This window comes from Bufo bufo, chromosome 2 (genome assembly GCF_905171765.1).
Source record: "Bufo bufo chromosome 2, aBufBuf1.1, whole genome shotgun sequence".
Classification (NCBI taxonomy): domain Eukaryota; kingdom Metazoa; phylum Chordata; class Amphibia; order Anura; family Bufonidae; genus Bufo; species Bufo bufo.
The window spans coordinates 296321910-296347169 of record NC_053390.1 but is presented as its reverse complement, the minus strand read 5'-3'; the positions used below and the strand labels follow the sequence as shown (position 1 = coordinate 296347169).

Below are 25260 nucleotides of genomic sequence, written 5' to 3'. Positions count from 1 at the left end.
TTCTCCAGGCGCGAATTCTTCCCGCCGGGAGGTTCCTCCGCCCCCAGGGGATCGCAGCGCCGCCCTCCAGGCCGGATCCATGTTAACCCTTTGGGTACAGGCCGGCTCCCAATGGGCCTGTATGGCTGGCCCCCCTTTTCCTGACTATCTGTGCCCCTATAGGTGGCCCCCCTTTAGCCTCAGAGAAGCTGTGTATTTAAAAAAAAAAAAAAAAATAATAATAATAATAATAATAACAACAGATTTCTATTGGACTGCGCAGGACGCTGCAGCCTCATCAGTAGTACTGCATGTCTGCATGCCCTCTTTCCACAGGTGGCATAGTGTTGCGCTCCCAACCTGCGTAGGTGCTAGGGCATTTCCCTTTTTAGGTGGTTTTCCTGCCCTCTTCCAGGATACGGCGCTGGCCAAGTGCATGCGGCCCTTCCGTAGGCGGCATTCATCATCTCTCCAGTTATGGTGCCTGCCATGTGCATCCCCCCCCTCCTAGGCGGGATACTGCACTCTCCCTGGCTGCCGGCTGGCCAGGTGCATGACCCCCTTTTAGGCGGAATACTGCACCTTCACCGGATACGGTGCTGGCCATGTGCATGACCCCCTTCCATAGGCGGAATGCTGCACTCTCTATGGATTTGCTGCCGGCCATGTGCGTGACCCCCTTCCATGGGCGGAACGCAGCGTTCTCACTGGATTCGCTGTCGGCCATGTACGTGACCCCCTTCTCTAGGCGGAACGCTGCACTCTCACTGGTTTCACTGCCGGCCATGTGCGTGACCCCCTTCCATGGGCGGAACGCAGCGCTCTCACTGGATTCGCTGTCGGCCATGTGCGTGACCCCCTTTTTAGGCGGAACGCTACACTCTCACTGGATCTGTTGCCGATCATGTGCATGACCCCCCTTTTTAGGCGGAATACTGCACTCTCACCGGATACGGTACTGGCTATGTGCACGACCCCCTTCCATAGGCGGAACGCTGCACTCTCTCTCATGTGCTATGATGTACTTATGTACTATGTTGCTATGCTGCACTCTCACTGGTTTCGCTGCCGGCCATAGGCATGACTCAGGCAGCATACATACATCCCTCCGTCTGTGGTTGTTTTCTCGCAGGTACGTTGCTGGCCATGTGCATGTACCCCATACATGGCGGGGTGCTTGCACTCTCGCTGGATTCGCTGCCTGCCATGGGCATGCCTTCCTTCCTCAGGTGACATACACACATTCTCACTGACTGTGTTTGTCTCTCACCAGTACGTTGCTGGCCATGTGTATGACTTCCATATATGGCGGGTGCACGCACTCTCCCTGGATGAGATGCTGGCCATGTGCATTACCCCCCCCCTTTTTTTCTGGGCGGCATGCTACACTCTCACCGGATACCTTGCTGGCCATGAGCATTGCCCTCTAACATGGGTGGAACGCTTGCACTCCCATTGGATACGGTGCTGGCCTTGTGCGTGGCCACCCCTCATTCCATGGGCAGAATTTGGCACGCTCATGAGATTCACGGCTGTCCTTGTATGGCTGTGCTGGACTTGTACATGTCCCCCTTCATTGGCAGAGTAGTTGCACTCTCGCTAAATCAGTGTTGGGTGTATTATTGCACACTCACTTAATGCTAGGATAACCCTGTGCATGTTCCCCTTTCACTAGGTGGACCTCCTGCGTTCATGCTGGATTATAGGGTATGTCCTGCTTCTCTGAAGTAGGTACGGCCTTAGGCATCACTCCCTTTTGGGACCTGCCTTTGCACTCTTGCCGACTGCAGTTTGCCAGATACAATTTCCCCCCTTTTTCGGGGCGGACTGCTTGCGTTCCATCGCATGCTATACTAGGCTTGTGCATAACTCCCTTTCAGGTTGCACTTTGCAATTCTGTACATACTGTGGCACTCTGTGGCGAGCCCCCCTTTCTCGCTAAATTAACCTTTTGCAGTGAGCGGACGTTCTTGTGCGTTGTTTGGGCCGTGTATGCCTTCTCCTCCTGTAGGTGGGTTGGCCTTCTCACTGCTTACGGGCTGCTCGTACGTATGCCTCATCTACTTCCTGCGGCATACTTTTTGTTTTCTTGGGATACGATGCCTGCCACAAACCTTGCACTCGTCTCTAAGGAGTTCATTCTGTCCACCTGACCCGGACGGGCTCTACTTGCTCTCTGCTGCACGGAGCTGGGTGGTACTCATTCATTTAGTTGGCCCTTCATCCCAGGGAATGTTCGTGGTTCCTAGATGCGTGCCCATTCGTCCTTCCGCGGTATTGCTTCCCTGCGCTAGTGGTCACATGGTCGAGAGTGCGGTTGTCTGGAGCGCCCCTCGAATTCTTCGTTGGCTCTGGCAGGACTGCGGTTCCCTTGCCTGCTGCAATTTCCTCCTCTTCGGATGTAGTGTGGTATGAGTCCTTCCTCTTGGCGCCTCTACGCTACAGTCTGATCTGCTACCAGGTGCGGGCCGCTTTTCTCGGGAAGGTCACCCAAATTCTCTTCGGTGCTCGATTACCCAGGTCTGGAGGACCTCCGCCTTGGGTTCTTCAGGGTATTCTCCTTCTGCGAGGCGGTGAACCGCGCATCTCACAGTGTAGCAGGGTTCTGCTTTTGTGCTGTCCTTTGGCTTCCACGTTGCCCACTCCTCCGGTCGGTTGGAGGGTGTTATGCCGGCCTCTGTCTCGACTACCTTATCTCGCCGGCTCTGTTTGGCCCCCGCTCGGTACAGATCACTCTGATGTGGCTTCTGTCCCGCCAGACTTCAGAGGTTGTTCCTTCACTGTCCTCCCCTCTGGGGAGAGCATGGTTGTCATGTGGATGGTTCCGGTGTTCCTTTTGGCCTCGTACTGTCTCCCTTGTTCACACTGGCTGTATTAGCTGTGCCGATTTATCGAGTCTACCGCGTTCTGTCCTCCCGCTGAGTGCAGATTGTGTGGTCCATTCTAAGACAATGGTCCTGCTGTAGACTTACCTTCTCGGTAACTTGGGGGGACTACCTTTCGGTCCAGATTGTCCTTTGATCTCCTACACCGGGACTGTAGAACATGGCTACATCAGCATGGACTATAGCCTGTCTTGTCCTGGCATCTGGCGGATGCTGGGCGGACCCTTTTGGTTCCTTTCCGTCTGTCCTTCTGCTCCCCCACTCGGGTGGATACGGGACAACGTTGCTCGGGGGCCGACGGGACCAGTTTGTCAACTTCTGCCCGTGTTACTGGTCTGCGCCTGATCACATTTGGTTTTTCGCCCGCTTGCCAGGCGACTCCAGCGGGTTCGCTACTGCCCGCTCCTGGCTGTATTTCGTCCAGGATCTGTCGTAAGACTTATGGTTTTTTTGTCTGGGGTTCTGTGGGAAGCTGTGCATTCCCCACTCTGACTTTTCTCTCCCCATGGTTCTGTCTTTTTTCCAGTCCGGCCTGGACCTGGGACTGGGATTCCTTTACTTGAGGTATCAGTGTCAGCGCTGTTCTTCCTCTTCCAGCGTTCCCCAGCCCTCTGGGCCTGTCAAGACCTTCTTACTCGAAATGGCTCTTTGGTTCCTCTGTACTGTCCTTCGGTACCGCCCTGGGAACTACATACTGAGTTCTCGGCGCTCCAATCTTGTCCTTGGAGCCGTTACAGAAGTTCTCTCTACCCCTCCTGTCCTGTACGGTTGTGTTTCCGTATCAGTCGTGTCTCTGACGGGTGCCTGAATGGCCCCCTTTTTGTTCTGAGCCTTCTGTCTTTTCCCAGGACAGGGCTGTTCTACATCCCGTTCCTTCCTTCTGAAGGTGGTGTTTGCCTTTCGCTTCAACACTTCACCAATTGGGATGTTGTTTGGGCCTTGCAGTTTTTACTTGGAGATCTCCGACTCTTGTCGACGTTCGGTCTCTTGGGTTTCCTGGAGGTCCGCGCTTAGAGTTGACGGACTCCAGGGTGGTTTTCCTCCGCTTTATCAGATTGGCTATTGCAGAGGTTACCGCACCGAGGGCAGGATTCTGCCTTTACTGTCACCGTTCATTTCACCAGAGCGGTCGGTGCCTCCTGGGCCGGAGGCTTTGGGCTTCGGCCATGCATTTGAGCAAGGCGGCCACAGGTCTTCCGTGCACGCTTTACAGAGTTCTACAGGGTGCATACTCTGGCTTCGGCGTATGCTGCCTTGGTCCGCCTGGGTCTGCAGGCGGCGGTTCCTTGATGCCTTCGGGTGCTTCGCCTTGGAGCTGTGGTCCCTCCCCTTTTGGACTGCTTTTGAACGTCCCAAGGTCTTCTGTGTCCCCCAAGGAAACTGGGCGAGAAAACGAGATTTTTGTATAACTTACCAGTAAAATCTCTTTCTCGCTCTTTCCTTGGGGGACACAGCACCCACCCATTCGTTGTTTTTCTCTACACGGTTTCCGAGTTTGTGTTACCCGTTGGGTAGTTGGCTTGTTGGTTCCTTGTTGGACTTTGCCTTTTCTCACTGCTTGGACACGCAACTGGCAGTCTCTCTCTCCAGGCTGAGGGTATAGCTGTGGAGGAGGGGCTTAACAGTCTTCACTTAGTGTCACGCCTCCTATGGAGATGAGCTATACCCAAGGTCTTCTGTGTCCCCCAAGGAAAGAGCGAGAAAGAGATTTTACTGGTAAGTTATACAAAAATCTCGTTTTTAACCCATTTTTTCCACTAACAAACCAAGGGTTAACAGCCAAACAAGACTGTATCTTTATTGCCCTGACTCTGCCGTTTACAGAAACACCCAATATGTGGCCGTAAACTACTGTACGGCCACACAGCGGGGCGTAGAGTGAAAGGTGCACCATATGGTTTTTGGAAGGCTGATTTTTATGGACTGGTTTTTTGACACCATGTCCCATTTGAAGCCCCCTGATGCACCCCAAGAGGAGAAACTCCCTAAAAGTGACCCCATCTAAGAAACTACACCCCTCAAGGTATTCAAAACTGATTTTACATACGTCGTTAACCCTTTAGGTGTTGCACAAGAGTTATTGGCAAATGGGGATGAAATTTGAGAATTTCATTTTTTTGCCTAATTTTCAATTCTAACCCATTTTTTCCACTAACAAAGCAAGGGTTAACAGCCAAACAAGATTGTATCTTTATTGCCCTGACTCTGCCGTTTACAGAAACACCCCATATGTGGCCGTAAACTACTGTACGGGCACACAGTAGGGCGTAGAGTGAAAGGTGCGCGGTTTGGTTTTTGGAAGCCAGATTTTGCTGGACTGGTTTTTTGACACCATGTCCCATTTGAAGCCCCCCTGATGCACCCCTAGATTAGAAATTCCATAAAAGTGACCCCATCTAAGAAACTACACCCCTCAAGCTATTCAAAACTGATTTTACAAACTTTGTTAACCCTTTAGGTGTTGCACAAGATTTAATGGAAAATAGAGACACAATTTCAAAATTTCACATTTTTGGCAGATTTTCCATTTTAATATTTTTTTTCCAGTTACAAAGCAAGGGTTAACAGCCAAACAAAACTCAATATTTATGGCCCTTATTCTGTAGTTTACAGAAACACCCCATATGTGGTCGTAAACCGCTGTACGGGCACACGGCAGGGCGCAGAAGGAAAGGAATTCCATACGGTTTTTGGAAGGCAGGTTTTGCTGGACTGTTTTTTTTGACACCATGTCCCATTTGAAGCCCCCCTGATGCACCCCTAGAGTAAAAACTCAAAAAAAGTGACTCCATTTTAGAAACTACGGGATAGGGTGGCAGTTTTGTTGGTACTAGTTTAGGGTACATATGATTTTTGGTTGCTCTATATTACACTTTTTGTGCAGCAAGGTAACAAGAAATAGCTTTTTTGGCACGTTTTATTTTTTTGTTATTTACAACATTCATCTGACAGGTTAGATCATGTGGTATTTTTATAGAGCAGGTGGTCGCGGACGCGGCGATACCTAATATGTATACATTTTTTTTTATTTATGTAAGTTTTATACAATAACTTCATTTTTAAAACCAAAAAAATGTTTTAGTGTCTCCATATTCTAAGAGCCATAGTTTTTTCAGTTTTTGGGCGATTATCTTGAGTAGGGTCTCATTTTTTGCGGGATGAGATGACGGTTTGATTGGCACTATTTTGGGGTGCATATGACTTTTTGATCGCTTGCTATTACACTTTTTGTGACGTAAGATGGCAAAAAATGGCTTTTTTTACACTGTTTTTATTTTTATTTTTTTACGGTGGTCATCTGAGGGGTTAGGTCATGTGATATTTTTATAGAGCCGGTCGATACGGACGCGGCGATACCTAATATGTATACTTTTTTTTTTATTTATGTAAGTTTTACAGAATGAGTTCATTTTTAAAAAAAAAAAAAATCATGTTTTAGTGTCTCCATAGTCTAAGAGCCATAGTTTTTTCAGCTTTTGGGCGATTATCTTGAGTAGGGTCTCATTTTTTGCGGGATGAGATGACGGTTTGATTGGTACTATTTTGGCGTACATGCGACTTTTTTGATCACTTTTATTACCTTTTTTGGGAAGTAAGGTGGGCAAAATTTCAATTTTCTCATAGTTTTTATTTTTTTATTTTTATGGCGTTCACCGTGCGGGGAAAGTAACATGACCATTTTATAGATCAGGTCGTTACGGACGCGGCGATACCTAATATGTGTAGTTTATTTTATTTTTTTAATTTTTATTCAGTGATAAATGGGTTTTTTTTTATCTTAACTTTTTTCACTTTTTTTTACATTTTTGTGACCCAGACCCGCTTGGTTCTTGAAGATCCAGTGGGTCTGGTGTCTGTATAATACAGTACAGAACAATATATATTGTTCTGTACTGTATTTTACTTACACTGAACAGATCTGTGCTTTTAGCATAGATCTGTTCAGCACCATGGACAGCAGGACGCCTGAGCAGGCGTCCTGTTGCCATGGGAACCCTCCCTGTCTGCTCAGAACTTCGCAGACGGGGAAGGGTAAGCACGGGGCTGAGGGGGGCTCTCTCCCTCTCCATCGGGGGGCTGCAAAGCCACAGCAGCCCCCCGATGGAGAGGGAGGGAGCTCCCTGACCGATGACAGTTAACTTTTTCCATACAGCGGTCCGTACGGACCGCGGTATGGAAAGGGTTAAACGGCTGACATCTTCACAGATGTCAGCCGTTTATACCAGGGTGCCAGCAATGTGCTGGCACCCTGGTATACCCACTAGAAGCCAACGATCGTTCATGGGGAGGCGGGCGGGGGATCGCGATCCCGCCGCACCGCCCGCCTCCCGCACCGCCCCCACCGCATGCGACACCCCCCCCGCACCACCCTCCGGCATAAAATCGTGCAGGGGGGGGTGAAAAATAATGATTTTAGCCACTCTAAAGTTTCTGATCCCCGCGGTCAGGGACCGCGGCGATCAGAAACTGCAAAAAGCGCAGCAAACCGCAGGTCTGAATTGACCTGCGGTTTGCTGCGATCGCCGATACGGGGGGGGTCAAATGACCCCCCCCTGCATTGTTACGGGATGCCGGCTGAATGATTTCAGCCGAAATCCCGTTCCAATTAACCCCTGGGGCGCCGGAATACAGATTTTAAGTCAGGACGTACCGGTACGTCCTGGGTCCTTAAGGACTCGGGAAATAGGGCGTACCGGTACGTCCTAGGTCCTTAAGGGGTTAAGGACTCGGGAAACATGGCGTACCGGTACGTCCTAAGTCCTTAAGGGGTTAAGGTGAAATAGGGCTGAGTCCTTAAGGGGTTAAGCTCCACATACATAGGGGAGTGATCGGACAGACTTCTGGGCAAATATGTGGCCTCCACTACAAGAGACAATACATCAGGGGGTCCCTATGGCCAAATCAATCCTAGACAGTGAATGATGAGAGCTGGAGAAACATGAAAACCGGCGTGCATTTGGATTCCTCACCGCCATATGTCATGCAGGTCCAGTTTCCGCAGTACAGTGGCAAAGTTAGTATCTCTGCCCTCCCCTGAACCGCCTACCCCATCTAACTGTGCAGAGGGACAAGTATTAAAGTTGCCCACTATTAGCAGGGGACACTGAGACAGCCTTTCAACGTATATCATAATCTCTTTTAACACTTCACTACTATAAGGGGCAGGAATATACACTCGCCTAAAGAATTATTAGGAACACCTGTTCTATTTCTCATTAATGCAATTATCTAGTCAACCAATCACATGGCAGTTGCTTCAATGCATTTAGGGGGGTGGTCCGGGTCAAGACAATCTCCTGAACTCCAAACTGAATGTCAGAATGGGAAAGAAAGGTGATTTAAGCAATTTTGAGCGTGGCATGGTTGTTGGTGCCAGACGGGCCGGTCTGAGTATTTCACAATCTGCTCAGTTACTGGGATTTTCACGCACAACCATTTCTAGGGTTTATAAAGAATGGTGTGTAAAGGGAAAAACATCCAGTATGCGGCAGTCCTGTGGGCAAAAATGCCTTGTGGATGCTAGAGGAGAATGGGCCGACTGATTCAAGCTGATAGAAGAGCAACGTTGACTGAAATAACCACTTGTTACAACCGAGGTATGCAGCAAAGCATTTGTGAAGCCACAACACGCACAACCTTGAGGCGGATGGGCTACAACAGCAGAAGACCCCACCGGGTACCACTCATCTCCACTACAAATAGGAAAAAGAGGCTACAATTTGCACAAGCTCACCAAAATTGGACTGTTGAAGGCTGGAAAAATGTTGTCTGGTCTGATGAGTCTCGATTTCTGGTCTGATGAGTCTCTATTTCGATTTCGCCATCAAATTTGGCGTAAACAGAATGAGAACATGTATCCATCATGCCTTGTTACCACTGTGCAGTCTGGTGGTGGTGTAATGGTGTGGGGGATGTTTTCTGGGCACACTTTAGGCCCCTTAGTGCCAATTGGGCATCGTTTAAATGCCACGGGCTACCTGAGCATTGTTTCTGACCATGTCCATCCCTTTATGACCACCATGTACCCATCCTCTGATGGCTACTTCCAGCAGGATAATGCACCATGTCACAAAGCTCGAATCATTTCAAATTGGTTTCTTGAACATGACAATGAGTTCACTGTACTAAAATGGCCCCCACAGTCACCAGATCTCAACCCAATAGAGGAGGCATGGCCAACGTGTGGCTCTCCAGCTGTTGTAAAACTACAACTCCCACTATGCCCTGCTGTAGGCTGATAGCTGTAGGTAGCCTGGGCATGCTGGGAGTTGTAGTTTTGCAACAGCTGGAGAGCCTCAGGTTGGCCATCCCTGTAATAGAGCATCTTTGGGATGTGGTGGAACGGGAGCTTCGTGCCCTGGATGTGCATCCCTCAAATCTCCATCAACTGCAAGATGCTATCCTATCAATATGGGCCAACATTTCTAAAGAATGCTATCAGCACCTTGTTGAATCAATGCCACGTAGAATTAAGGCAGTTCTGAAGGCAAAAGGGGGTCCAACACCGTATTAGTATGGTGTTCCTAATAATTCTGTAGGTGAGTGTATACCGCCACTAAAACAAAGGAGAAATGGTTACATGTACAATGCAAACACACATACCTTCCTGTGGAGTCTATATGGGATGAATGACAGGTAAATGATATAGATTTGTGCACAAGGATACTCACACCCCTAGAATGGGTGGAAAACGTGGAGTGGTAGGAACTACCCACCCAAGGTTTGTGTATGACATAGGTAGTAGTGGGAATCCGATGCGTCTCTGATAGACAGATTATTGCAGGCTGGAAACTTTGTAGCGCTAAAAACATTGCAGCTCTCTTAGTGGGGTCCCCCAATCCTCTTATGTTCCATCCTACTATTTTAAGCCTGTCCGCCATGTTTCTTAGAGTAAGGGGTACCTCCCATATATTAAAATGACCATTCGGCCATTTCCACTCTGACCCAATATGTCTCATGCCCGCCTCCTTGACAGACCCACCCAATCCCAACCCCAACCATAAACATTTAATACAGCTTCAAAAGATGGGCTCCATAATGGAGGCATCCCGACATTTAAAATAACAAGTAGGACAAAAATATACCCTGTAACCGGGCACCCGAATTTCAAAGTAACTGTCAAAAACATAAGAACTGATCAACTCAATTACTACGCAGCGGGTTGGTCTTACGGACCTGCCCAATAGATTTTGAATTCTGCAGCGCGCCTGAAGTAAACGGACCACAAATTGGAGTCAGAATCCTCTGAGACACTCAGATTATTCGAGTAGAGGTAGCTTAGTGCCTACTGAACAGAAGCTAGTGCAATTTGTACCACTAATGCCGTTAAAAACAATAGTCCTTTAATGAGGAAGAAAGAAAAAGGTAAAAAAAACACGACTACGGCTTATATACTTATCAAGCGCATCTTTCAGCTCTCATAGGATTCAGCACAGTTCCAGGAACCTTGTACGAGGAGTGTTCATCCATTGTTCGCCAATGCTTTAAGTGCTGATTCGTTGGCTTCTACCCACTGTGCCGCGTCCAATGGAGTTTCGAAAATGCTGATTTCTCCATGTGCCACCACTCACAACTTGGCCAGATGCAGCATAGAGTAGGGAATCTGCAGGTTTCGAAGACTGCGTTTCACATCTTGGAATTTAGCTCTTTTCTGTTGCAGAAAAATCAGGATATATAGCAATTTTATTTCCTTCAATTAAAAGCTCAGTCTCTAACTCATCCCCCCCCCTTTCGTCCCTGGTCAGAGTGGATGGTCTGACGGATAAAATTGAACAAGGCTGTTTGCCAAGCTAAATGTTCAAACAGAGGAGGAAGATGAAGAGAAAGCACAGGAAGTAGAATAAATGGCGCAACTTCAAACAATTATATCCAGAAAACCATCCAACCATTTTTTGTAAAGAAAATCACATAGAATATTCACACACAGGGTTTATTGACATGTCAGTGGATCCTGGCTCACGTATCCTTTGATTTTAATGTGTTTATTCACACATTTAGTTTTTCCTCTGAATGCACTGAATGAAGCATGCTCTACTTTGGTCAGTGTTGAAGACTAAACACACTGAAGTCTATGGTTCCGTGAAAACCACTGACATAACCCGGAGGGTATGTGTGTTTTTTTTCAGTGCATTTTACTGACCATTGGTGCGAGATGACTTGAAAATCCCTTTTTCAAGCTAACCGTGCACACGGAATATGGATGACACACGTAGGGCATAAAACAGACGCACAGACTTAAAATGGATCCATCAAGGAGAGCTTCAAGGATGAAACACTGACCGTTATTTCTCTGGAAGTCATACGGACACAGACGTGTTAATAAGGGCTCATGCACATGACCTTTTGTATTTTGTGGTCCACAAAACACGGATCCGCGAAAAATACGGATTATGTCCGTGTGCATTCCGTATTTTGGGGAACAGAACAGCTGGCCCCTAATAGAACAGTCCTATCATTGCGCTTAATGCGGACAATAATAGGACTTTTTTTTTTTGCGGAACAGACATACGGAAACGGAATGCACATGGAGTAACTTAAGTTTTTGGGTTTTTTTGCGGACCCATTGAAATGAATGGTTCTGCATACGGTCTGCAAAAAGACTGAAACGGACAGTGGAAGAAAATACATTTGTGTGCATGAGCCCTAAGGCTTTAGGCCGTTAATGTAACGTAAAAAAATATAATGAAAGTGCATAATAATAATAATGTATCAGATCAACAGGGTCCACCCTCCATCGCTCTTGCCAGTCCGCCATTTTCAGGAGTCATGTTATTGGAACTGCACAGCTCCATACACTTTGTAGTGGCTGTGCCTGGTTACTGCAGCAGGAGCAGTAAAAGGAGGGTGTACCAGGAATCCATCACCATCACCTTGGATTGTTATCTACTGTAATACACACTGCAGATAAGGAGTCCAGATTGCTTTTTTTTTTCTTTTCCTGCTGCCCCTCTGTTCTACAACTGTCATAGTTTAAGTTTGCACTAAGTATATTGTCGGGACTGCTATGCATGCGCACAGTAGTCCTCTCTGTTATATTGGCATGGCACAGCAGTCCAGACTGTGTACTTCAGCACAGCTTTGAGTGCTGACAGCAGGAGAACAAGGAACAGTAGGAAAGCCAAAATAGTGATCTGGACTTCTTATGTATTACAGCAGATAAAAGGCCAGAATCGTCACAAATTGCCTTCTGAAATAAATATGCTGACATAGGGGCTGGGGAGGACAGTAGAAACGTGGCTTTTGTGGAGCTTTTCATATCCAGCGTATTGTGAATATGAAGTTTTATTCTGTCAGATGCCCAGAGCAGAACATTACTGTGAGGTGCTCTCTGCATTGAGCTGCTTCACAACCCCTCCCCTGTTTTCTGAGTGACAGATGTAGCATCCAGTCAGGAGAACACCATCTCTTATTCAGAGGGGAGGAACTGTGAACCAGGTCAATGCAGAGAGCACTTCACAGTGAAACTCTGCCCTGGTCACTTGAGAGAGCAGAATTCGGCAATTTAAAACTTCATATTTACACTACTCCTGATAATAAAAGCTATGTTTGTGCAGCTCTCCCCAGCCCCTACCTAGTGCAGTCAGCAGTTTTGCATGGTCAAAACTGCTGACAGTCCCTTTAAGTCACAGAAAGCCCCTTAAATCCCTTTTTTAAAACAATTCTTTTAATTTTTCTATTTACTCATCATTTGTATATTTTATTTAACAGACCTCTGCCTTTGAAAGTATACGCGTGGACTCTCCTGTACGGTTGTTGGTGAATGGTAAGCCTCAGGGACCAAGCACTCAGGCCAGCGCAACAGTGGCTTACAGACCCCAGAGCGAATAATTGCAGAACAGCCGGATCTATCCTCAAAGCTGTGAATTGGGGACTTACAAGCAGAAGCATCAACTGCTATGTCCCTCACATTCTGTGGTGAAGGATAAACTCTCTTGCAGGGTTATAACACAGAAAACACTTACAAGCTGCACTTATCTGGTACAGTACAGTTGTTGCAAGCCTTTAATGGCAGGAAGAGACTATTTAGAATGGCTTCCTGTAACAAGTGCCCACATTCCTTATCCTCCCTGTTGCTGTCTATTTTGTTTTACCAGCTGTAGTTGTATTTATGATCCAGAATTGTGATTATTTATTTTGCCAATACGTTTTGTTGCTTTATATTTAGAGGAAGATTAATATTATTTTTTTCTATTAAAAAAAATAAATTTACAATTTACTTTTTCCCTCAACATTATTTCTGTCACTTATTAGTATAAGCACGCTGTTTGGATAAATTATGGGGTTATAATGGTCTACTAAGTTTTGTAACCCTAATTTCTACAAGCACAATGGATGCCCACTATTGTATATGAATATTATGAACAGTAAGGAGCAAAGCAACTTTCATCCAAGTAATGTTCTTTCATATTTCTATTAACAAGGTTCTGTTCTAAGATGGCTAAACCTACATAGTTTGTATAGTTCATTTCTACAGACAGAGCACCAAATAGTCAGAGTGCATGTGAATGGGATTTTCAGACACAGTTTGCTTGCTTTTATCCAATTAAATATTAGGCTGGAATAAAGGAATAGAAGTGGGGCACTCTCTAAAAGTAAAGGGATCTTTAATAAACGTGAAATACAATAAATTGACAATATAGTATACAATAAAATTCTATAATATTTAAAACAGCAGAGGATAAATCATTAATAACAGTGGTGAGAGTTCAGCAATGAATAAAACCTAAAATAATAAGATCAACATAAATATAGATCCCAATAGATAATTATTTTAAAACAATAAATTTGAATATTTAAAAATCTGAAAAATATTCGAATAAATAATCGTAAGAATCTTGTTTTCCACTGGTAGTAAGTAAATGCGTTTGCCACATACGAATGGATAAATAAATAATCGTTTGTATCCGATGATGATGAACTTATGACCAATCTCTTGTACACATAAATAGTCAGTGCGAAATTTTTAAATATTCGAATTTGTTTTAAAATAATTATCTATTGGGATCTATATTTATGTTGATATTATTTTAGGTTTTATTCATTGCTGAACTCTCACCACTGTTATTAACGATTTATCCTCTGCTGTTTTAAATATTATTGAATTTTATTGTATACTATATTGTCAATTTATTGTATTTCACGTTTATTAAAGATCCCTTTTACTTTTAGAGTGCCACACTTCTATTCCTTTATTATATTTACTCTTATCAGACTGGGTGTTGTCTGTTAGTGGGAGCACCTCTGTTGGATTTTAAAATCATTTAGCCATTCTATGAGAACACTTTTGCGACTTTACAAGTCTTGCCTGTCTGATACCTATTAACGGCCAACAAAAATAGAAGGATGTTACAGCAAGAAGGAGGACGCAAAGGAAGAGCGGGGCGGGCAGAGGAAGAGGCTGGGGTGGGGATATGACGAAAAGAGGCAGAACAGCCTGGGCACCAACGAGGTGAACGCCGCCCTGGGCACTTGCGAGCCCTAATTTACATATGAATAAAAGTCAGTTTTTGCCTTGGGGGAACTTCACAAGAAAACATCAAAGGTACCATTAGAATCATAGACTGCTATGCTAGAGCGCTATGTAAGCGGTCTATAAGGTCACAATCTGGTGACAGACTCCCTTTAAGTCTAACCACAGATTTTCTATTGGATTGAGATCTGGGCCATTCCAACACATTTAGATGTTTCCCTTTAAACCACTCAAGTGTTGCTTTAGCAGTGTGTTTGGGGTCATTGTCCTGCTGGAAGGTGAACCTCCGTCCTAGCCTCAAATCACACACAGAGTGGGATAGGTTTTGCTCAAGAATATCCCTGTATTTAGCACCATCCATCTTTGCCTCAACTCTGACCAGTTTCCCAGTCCCGGCTGCTGAAAAACATCCCCACAGCATGATGCTGCCACCACCATGTTTCACTGTGGGGATGATGTTCTTTGGGTGATGTGATGTGTTGGGTTTGCGCCAGACATCACTTTTTTTTTTTAATGGCCAAAAAGTAACATTTTAGTCTCATCAGGCCAGAGCAACTTCCTCCATACATTTTGGGAGTCTCCCACATGCCTTTTCGCAAACTCGCAATGTGTATTTTTGTTTTTAGCTGAAAGTAATGGCTTTCTTCTGGCCACTCTGCCATAAAGTCCAACTCTATGGAGCGTACGGCTTATTGTCTTGTCGTCCTATGTACAGATACTCCAGTCTCTGCTGTGGAACTCTGTAGCTCCTCCAGGGTTACCTTAGGTCTCTGTGCTGCCTCTCGGATTAATGCCCTACTTGCCCGGTCCTTGAGTTTTGGTGGGCGGCCGTCTCTTGGCAGGTTTGCTGTTCCACATTCTTTCCAATTGGTTATGATAGATTTGATGGTGGGAGGCTGATGGAGCCAGGTGCTTGATCCCTTAGCTCCAGACCTACACACTGGAAAGCAGCTCAAAGTGATTCACCTGGCGGACCAGACATAGCCTGGGGTAACCTCTAGTACTCACCAGGCATGGGGAAAGTTCTTCGGCAAAACAGGCTCTGTGGAGCCGTGCCTAGGTAACGTCACTCCGCCAGTGCGCTCTATCTCCTCTGCTGCCACACACGACGTCCCTGCCGAGTGCCTCCATTGGCGCCAAAGAGCTGGGGCATGACAGACAATTGGATACTCTCCTAACCGAGGATGGAATGAGGTCATTGCTGGAAAATCTGTGCTCTTCTATGAAAGAGGACATGATGGGTTTGCTGAGTGGGCTCAAAAGAGATATACAAACATTGGAGACCGCACAGAGTTCACCACTTCACAAAACTCTCTCATAGATGCCCATGAGGCCATGGAGGATATCGCCAAGCAGTCAGCCAAACTGCATGACTTGGAGGACCGGCACCGCCGAAATAATATTAGAATACGCGGGATTTCAGAAAATGTGGAGTCAGCCCAGCTGGAGCCATTACTCAAGGAGCTTCTTAAAACAGCATTGCTGACTGTCACTGAGAGAGACCTAATTAGAGACCACATCCACATAGTGCCGAAACCGCGGGGCTTGGACGGTTCCCTACCTCGTGACGTCATTGCACGGATTTATTTCTTCATAATTAAGGAGTCATTTCTGAGAGCTTTGAGACGAGACCCCACGCCATCTAATATCTTCAAGGGCATCTCTATCTACTCAGACCTCTCGGCTGCAACATTGGCCAAAAGAAAAGCATTTGCTCCCATCACCAAAATACTGAGGGAACATCAAGTAAAGTATTGATGGGGTTTTCCGGTGAAGTTGTTGGTCATCTATAACGGTTCCCTATAAATGCTCAGCTCTCCACAAGGGGCAATCCCGTAAGCTAGTGAAATGGGGGCTCACTGCAGAAGAAACACGATTGTTGGGAGATGCTGCTGTCCGTCCAGACAAGATTACCCAGAATGGGACACTGCCTGATCTGTGAGTTGCAGAAGTTTTCTGGGGAAATAAAAAAGGATCAGATCTAAGTGTTGGTCCAAGGCAGGGGCGGTTTTTCTTTTTTCTGCCCCACCACATCTTTTTCCTGATAGGGATATCTTGCCATGTTGTCCTTTTTTTGTTTTTATTTTCCATTTTCAGTTCCTTTTTATCTCTTAAATGTTCCTATGATGGACAATCATGCGCCAAGTGACATACAACATCAGTCTCCACTCTGTCACTACAATGAGGGTTTGTGCTTTTCTGTCATGGGGTTAAAGGTTTATTTGTTTAATGTGAGAGGTTTGAACTCCCCGTACATGCGTACGCAGCTGTGGACAGAGATCCTCGAGTCTAAAAGTGATGTAGCCTTTATACAAGAATCCCACCTGCTGGTGGCTGATGCGCACAGATGCGTACATCGAAGGTTCCCCGGAATATTCCACTCCCATGCTGTCAACAGAAAGAAAGCGGGGGTTATGATCTGTATAAAATCCACGGTCGTGTTTCCTTTTATAAGGTGTATCCCCAATTCTATTGGACGATATGTCATCCTAGTTTGCACGATTGATAGTAAACCATATACGTTGGTGTCTGTGTACACTCCCAATGTCGGTCAGCTGAGATTCTGCAGGAGACTATTTTAAAAAAGTGCAAAAAGAAGCTGTTGGCTAAGTGGTAATAGGAGATTTTAACATCCCAGTTAACTCAGACCTTGACTACATCTCACCACACGGTAGTCACCGGGTGGATCTGCAGGCTATTCTCCATGAATCGCCTTACCGTGATATTTGGAGATATCAACATGGAGGAGAGCGCGATTATACGTTTATCTCCTCACGGATTGATTATATACTAGTCTCTAGAAACCTGCTTCATAAGATTTTGCAGGCTGACATTGGGAGCGCTACGTGGTCAGATCCCGAGCCTGTGAGCATAATGATTGAAGATGACCTTCCTAATCCCCCTTCTCCACAGTGGAGAATGAACCCATACTTAATCAAATGTCCTAAGAGGGTTGAAGGATACTCTGCTACATAACAGGAATTCATGAGCCTAAGGCTACTTTCACACTTGCGTTCGGGGTTCCGCTTGTGAGTTCTGTTTGAAGGCTCTCACAAGCGGCCCTGAACGGATCCGTACAGCCCCAATGCATTCTGAGTGGATGCGGATCCGCTCAGAATGCATCAGTTTGGCCTCCGTTCCGCTCAGCAGGCAGACACCCGAACGCAGCTTGCAGCGTTTTGGTGTCCTTCCTGGCCGTGCGGAGCCAAACGGATCCGTCCAGACTTGCAATGCAAGTCAATGGGGACGGGTCAGTTTGACGTTGACACAATATCGTGCAATTGCAAACGGATCCGTCCCCCATTGACTTTCTATGTAAAGTCAGGAGTCCCTATTAATATACCATCAGATCGGAGTTTTCTCCAATCCGATGGTATATTTTAACTTGAACCGTCCCCATCACCATGGGAACGCCTCTATGTTAGAATATACCATCGGATTTGAGTTAGATCGTGAAACTCAGATCCGACAGTATATTCTAACACAGAGGCTTTCCCATGGTGATGGGGACGCTTCAAGTTAGAATATACTAAAAGAACTGTGTACATGACTGCCCCCTGCTGCAGCGCATTGCTTATAGCACAGACCTTTCACTTACCAGTAGGAGGAGCGCCCGGCCGGTCACAGACATCGCAGGTAAGTATAATGTTTCTAAAATTGCAAAGTAACCATGGCAGCCAGGACTGCAGTAGCGTCCTGGTTGCCATGGTTACCGATCGGAGTCCAAGCGATTAAACTGGGACTCCGATCGGAACTCTCCGCTGCCACCAATGATGGGGGGTTCGGTCATTTTAATTAGGGGGGGAGGGGGGGCCGGCCACACTGACCACCAATGAGTTAAATACAGGGGAGGGGGGGTCTGCCCCCTGCTGCCTGGCAGCACCTGCCAGGCAGAAGGGGGCAGTCATGTACACAGTTCTTTTAGTATATTCTAACTTGAAGCGTCCCCATCACCATGGGAACGCCTCTGTGTTAGAATATACTGTCGGATCTGAGTTTTCATGAAACTACATCAAAATGCCTCTTCCTTAGCTGAGTTACAGAAATGCAGGCTACACTTGAGGTCACTGCTCTTATAGCTACAAGAGCTAGGAATGAGACGCCTCAAAGAAAATTTTTACCATACGGGGGACAGGGCTGGTGCACTGCTTAGCTCATAGGTTAAACCGAAAGCAGACAGAGGCTTTGATTGACAGATTGAATTATGCTAACTTGCTAGTCACTCACCCACCGGAAATATCCAATGCTTTCGCCTCTTACTACTCCTCCTTATACAATCTAGGGTCAGATCATCATACTCCTCAGCTAACATATCCTCTTTTTTTAGACTCAATATCACTACCCACTTTGTCTCCCGATGCTTTAAACACCTTAAACCAACCCATAACTAAAGAGGAAATACTGAGAACCATTAAAGCCACCCCAGCTAATAAAGCACCGGGACCAGATGGGTTCCCAGCAGAATATTGTAAAAACTTTCCATACTACGTTACTCCCGTACATGGAGAAATTGTATACTGGCTTTATGACGTCTGGTAATATACCCCCTGACATGCTCTCGGCCACAGTGGTCACCTTGCCCAAACCAGGGAAACCCCCTACTGCTCCGGAAAACTTTAGATCAATTTATTTACTAAATGCTGACTTTAAAAATGTTGGCAAGCTGTTAGCCGCTCGAATCAATAACTTTCTGCCCTCCCTGATCGCCACTGACCAGGTAGGCTTTGTGCCTGGCAGACAATGCAGGGATGGTACTAGACGTATGATAAATTTACTTCAGATTGCACATTGGTCCAAGGCCCCCACAGTCTGTCTCCTTAGACGCTGAAAAAGCGTTCAACTAGGGGTTCCTGGACCAAAATTTGGATTCCAGGGGCACATATTAAAAGCTATATCTGGTTTATACTCCACCCCCTCTGCGAGGGTTTTAGCCTCAGGTTTTTTATCCAACGTCTTTCCAATTACCAACGGCACCAGACAAGGGTGCCCACTATTGCCCCTTATCTTTACCATGATTATGGAGCTGCTGGCGGAAAAACTCTGCAGGGACATCTCAGGTGTATTGGTAGGCGAACGTTCCCCTATAATCGGGCTATATGCCGATGTTATTTTGACACTATCAGATCCCCTGAGATCCTTAGAGGTAGCTTCCAAGATTATCACTCAGTATTCCTCACTCTCTTACTACAAGCTTAATGTCAACAAAACCAATTTGCTACCTATCAATGTTCTGGACACCCTGAAAAGCAGAATAAGTAACCACTTTCAATATATCAGCTGAAAAATCATTGGCTTATCTGGGAGTGGAGCTGACTCACGCTATCAATGGGTTGGTTACCTCCAGTTTCAAAAGTCTAAGGTCAGAACTGCTGAAGGATTATGCGAAGTACTCTAAAGTGCAATTATCCTGGATTGCAAAAATAAACAGTTAAAATGTTAATTCTGCCAAAGATGTATAAATTTCGCTGCATTCCACTTAAGATACCAAAACAACTTGAGCAACGGCAAGAGGATATGACACGTTTCATATGGAACGGTTCCTGCCCCAGAGTCACCAAGAAGGCATTACATTCCCCCCCCCCTTTGTTTGAGAGGCTTGGTAGTCCCAGGCTTGTATAATTACTACATAGCTAATCTGCTGGATCAGGCCATGGAGTGGTGGTCTCCGGCTGCACCCCATCAATGGTTGCATATAGAGGAACACTTTGCTAAAAGGAAGTCCCTGAAAGCACTATTAGCGACATATAGGTTAAAACCGTGTAATTATCCCTTGTGTCTAAATACCATGCAAGCCACTTTCTTCGCTTGGTCTAGATTACATAAGTCCAGAGCACACACATATCTGGATTTTAGTTCATTTCCTATCACGGTTCTTGAATACCACATCCCTACACTTTCTCTCACCAAATGGTTGGAATGTGGCACAGACTCCTTGGGCTGCCTCTTCGACAACTCAGTCCTAGTTGATTTTGAAACATTACACTCCAAATATGCATTGCCTAATTCCGTCTTCTATCAGTATTTGCAGATTCGTCACTTGCTATCTAAAAATCCCCCACAGACAGTGCTGGATAGAGATGACCCATGTACGGGTTATTTAAAGTTGATGCCACACGCCACTGCAGCTTATCTGTATGGTGCTCAGTCCTACTCTCAACTAACAATGGGGGAAAACAGCCATTTATGTTAAAATGGGAGGCTGAACTGGGGAAAGAATTCCCACTGACCTCATGGACCGCTGCTTTATATTGGTCTACGAAATGCTCTAGGTGTATTAACCCTACTGAACAGAATAGGAAAATTCTACTCAGATGGTACGTAACTCCGAACAGGTTATCCCATATCATCCCAAACTATCCCCCTCTATGTTGGAGGGGCTGTGGACACATAGGTACCCCAACCCATATGTGGTGGCAATGTCCGTCGGTCAAAAGCTTCTGGGCAGCTATATCAAATATTCTGGAAGAGGAGACGAGTCTGCAAACAACATTAGAGCCGGAATTGGCTCGCTTAAGCCTGGGTCTAGACGAAGTCCCATACAAAGCTAAGTGGATTGTAGCCAACTTTCTCAATGCTTCAAAAAAGGTAACAGCTTGACACTGGAAGATGCTCCCTCAACAAAGGAAGTAGTGCAGCTGGAAATTATCATATGCACTGTGAACTGTTTTTTGCCCAAACTATGCAGTCCAGGATAGTAGCACACAATAGGTGGCTTATCTGGTTATCAAGCAATTATGCCACGCCATTGCCAATAAGTGTCACCTGAGCATAAGATATTGGGTGCTAAAGCTTAGGGTCAGTGAGAATGAAAATGTAGATAACAACTCAATGGCTACATGTATGTATGCGCATGACATTTTGACTAAATGTGAAATAAGGAACACTCCTTTATTATGTTGTCTTTATAATTTACCTGTACAATTGTCTGTATATTCACACTTTCGAAAATCCTCAATAGAAACTTATTGAAACTATGATAGATTTGATGGTGCTCCAGGGGATCATCAAAGATTTGGATATTTCTTTATAACCTAACCCTGACTTGTACTTCTCAACAACATTGTCCATTACTTGTTTGGAGAGTTCCTTGGTCTTCATGGCAGTGTTTGGTTAGTGATACCTCTTGCTTAGGCGTTGCAGCCTCTGGGGCTTTTCAAAAAAGGTGTGTATATGTAATGACAGATCATGTGACACTTTGATTGCACACAGGTGGACATCACTTCACTAAGTATGTGACTTCTGAAGGTAATTGGTTGCACCAGAGCTTTTTATGGGCTTCCTAACAAAGGGGGGTGAATACATACGCACATGCCAATGTCTAGACGAGGAGGTAACAGAAATTTGTTATTAAAGAGGAAGGAGTTGTTCTGGATACACACATTGAATACTTTGAGACCAAATGGTCTAAATATTGATTATAATCTGGGGTTATATACTTGAAGGATTGGTTTGCCTTATAATGTCCCTGTTTTTATGTTCTGTCTTGTACCCTGTAGTGGTGATTTTTTTTTTTTTACATAAGTGATTGTATAAAAATATACTTATGATCTCTCTCTTCTTTTCTCATAGAATTTTGGATGAGTGATGTCGAGTAATATGGAGAAGACACGAACATGCTCTACGGAACAGCATCATGATCCCATGCCATCATTAAATAAAACAGTTTTAGTGTTCTCTGTGCCATTGTCCAGGTTGTGCCTTGATATTTTTCTTTCACACTGTATCCCAGAGTTGTCAGGAGAACCCTGTTTTTGGCTTTGGTAGGAGGCGTGTATGGGGCGGTGCTTAGTATCGTGATCGGCACGGCTGTGCCCGTCAGGCTTTCATTGCATGCCCAACTATCAGGATGGTGTACCCCTTTGAAAAGGAGTTTCCCCTTCCCATTATTTGCTTCCTACCTGCCGATACTATAATAGTAATACAACTTGGGGCAGTTTGCCAATATCCAATATGGCGCTTCCCGACATGTTACCATGTGGGCATGCGCGTTGGAAGTTCTGAACCAGTGACCTGTTTTGTTACGTCTGAGAGGGAAGGAGGCTTACGATATGCCGACTCTGGCTGCGGCATGAGATCATGCATTCAGGACGCAACCTGGCGCCTGCGCACTGTTAGTTGTTACACGCCAAGTTTGGCGATTGATTGCATGAGGACCAATGATGTGTCTGATGGGTATGTTTTTGATCTTATCCTTTACTCCACCTGTGGATATTTTAATTTGAATATTATGATGCACAGCAGCTGATGATCATTGGTGGCACTTATGAGATTTTTAGATTTTCTGTAATATAGGATCACCATTTGATTAATTTTACATATAATTATGTCTTTTGTGATTATCACTATGCACTATAGTATGTCACTTTACAGTGATTTGTATTTAGATATTGTGATTTTATTGTAATTATCATATATATTGTTTGCTCCACCCCCTAATCATGTTTGGCTATTTATACTCTGTAATGCACTTATGTTTTATGCTTGAGCCGAAACGTTGCCTCACTGTCCCACATGGGTCAATAAACCACAATTTTCTACTGGATGTGCTGTCCACTTTCTACTATTATATATATATATATATATATATATATATACACTCACCTAAAGAATTATTAGGAACACCTGTTCTATTTCTCATTAATGCAATTATCTAGTCAACCAATCACATGGCAGTTGCTTCAATGCATTTAGGGGTGTGGTCCTGGTCAAGACAATCTCCTGAACTCCAAACTGAATGTCAGAATGGGAAAGAAAGGTGATTTAAGCAATCTTGAGCGTGGCATGGTTTTTGGTGCCAGACGGGCCGGTCTGAGTATTTCACAATCTGCTCATTACTGGGATTTTCACGCACAACCATTTCTAGGGTTTACAAAGAATGGTGTGAAAAGGGAAAAACATCCAGTATGCGGCAGTTCTGTGGGCAAAAATGCCTTGTGGATGCTAGAGGTCAGAGGAGAATGATTCAAGCTGATAGAAGAGCAACGTTGACTGAAATAACCACTCGTTACAACCGAGGTATGCAGCAAAGCATTTGTGAAGCCACAACACGCACAACCTTGAGGCGGATGGGCTACAACAGCAGAAGACCCCACCGGGTACCACTCATCTCCACTACAAATAGGAAAAAGAGGCTACAATTTGCACAAGCTCACCAAAATTGGACTGTTGAAGACTGGAAAAATGTTGCCTGGTCTGATGAGTCTCGATTTCTGTTGAGACATTCAAATGGTAGAGTCCGAATTTGGCGTAAACAGAATGAGAACATGTATCCATCCTCTGATGGCTACTTCCAGTAGGATAATGCACCATGTCACAAACCTCAAATCATTTCAAATTGGTTTCTTGAACATGACAATGAGTTCACTGTACTAAAATGGCCCCCACAGTCACCAGATCTCAACCCAATAGAGCATCTTTGGGATGTGGTGGAACGGGAGCTTCGTGCCCTAGATGTGCATCCCTCAAATCTCCATCAACTGCAAGATGCTATCCTATCAATATGGGCCAACATTTCTAAAGAATGCTATCAGCACCTTGTTGAATCAATGCCACGTAGAATTAAGGCAGTTCTGAAGGAAAAGGGGGGTCCAACACTGTATTAGTATGGTGTTCCTAATAATTATTTAGGTGAGTGTATATATATTAATATACAGTATCTCAGTGAGTACAATACAATATTTTATTCTATCTTTTCATGGGACAACCCTGAAGATATGACACTTTAATAGAATGTAAAGTAGTGTACAGCTTGTATAACAGTGTAAAAATGCGGTGTCCTCAAAATAACTCAACACACAGACATTATTGTCTAAAATTCTGGCAACAAAAGTGAGTACACCCCTAAGTGAAAATGGCCAAATTGTGCCCAATTAGCCATCTTCCCTCTCCAGAGTCATGTGACTTGTTAGTGTTCTCAGGTGTGAATTGGGAGCAGATGTGTTAGATTTGGTGTTATCGCTCCCACACTTTCTCATACTGTTCAATGGAAGTTCAACATGGCCCTCATGGCAAAGAACTCTCTGAGGATCTGAAAAAAAGAATTGTTGCTCTACATAAAGATGGCCTAGGCTATAAGAAGATTGCAAACACCCTGAAACTGAGCTGGTGGCCAAGACCATACAGCGGTTTAACAAGACAGGTTCCACTCAGTGTACTTGTCAAGTAATGTCACAAATTCGTAATCCCAAATTCTTGTCTCCTTTGAGATTTTAAATTGCCCTTTAATGTTACTACCTTTATGTCTTTTTTTAATTTTTTTTTATTGTGTCCTGGGCTGCAAAAATGCTCGGCCACAGGAAATGATACCCTTTTCTCTTTAATTGTGTGGCGATGGGACCTCATCTTCCTGTTTCTCCCACATAGAGACCCTCAACAAGACATTTAGTGCAGATGATCAGGTACACAACATTGGGTGTAGAACACGTGAATGTCCCTGGGATTTTATAGTCCTGCTGTGTGTTGGGGATCTGGATCTTCTGTGTTGTCATTACATGGGAACAGGTTTTGCATCTTACATTACAGGGATAAGTTCATTTTTGTGTGGTACATGACCATGAACTTCTAATCCGAATATTTCTCAGATTTGGAGGTTGTTGATAACATTGCAAGGGAGGAATTGGGAAAACAGTTTTCAGTTGTATTTTTAGTATGGACCATTGTGTGACACATTGCTTGATGATTTTCATTTCTATTATTTTACTATTTTTCTTGAAGATGAGTGAACCCTCATGATATGAAAGTCAGCCTATGTTTTTATGTTTCTCATTGTTTCAACAGTCACTGCTTCGCCCCTGAGCCCTACTACCAATGCTGCAATGCTACTTACACTAGGATGATAGGAGCATCACAGCACTGGTAGTAAGGCAGGAAAATGGAATTTACCATACTGTCAGATGGACGAGAGATCCTGCTGAAAACGTATGGCTC

The 25260-nt window shown here is 45.0% G+C and overlaps 1 protein-coding gene across 2 annotated transcripts in view; it reads left to right on the top strand.

Moving 5' to 3' along the window:
* The window catches only part of TTC5 (tetratricopeptide repeat domain 5), a 64759-nt gene extending 51678 nt beyond the window's left edge, over window positions 1–13081 (top strand). For both annotated transcript variants that reach the window (XM_040416776.1, XM_040416777.1), the window contains exon 10: window positions 12573–13081. In XM_040416776.1, the coding sequence (XP_040272710.1) occupies window positions 12573–12692 (120 nt within the window). In that variant the 3' untranslated portion in view covers window positions 12693–13081. The remainder of the gene's footprint in view (window positions 1–12572) is intronic.
* Window positions 13082–25260: the final 12179 nt, after the last annotated feature.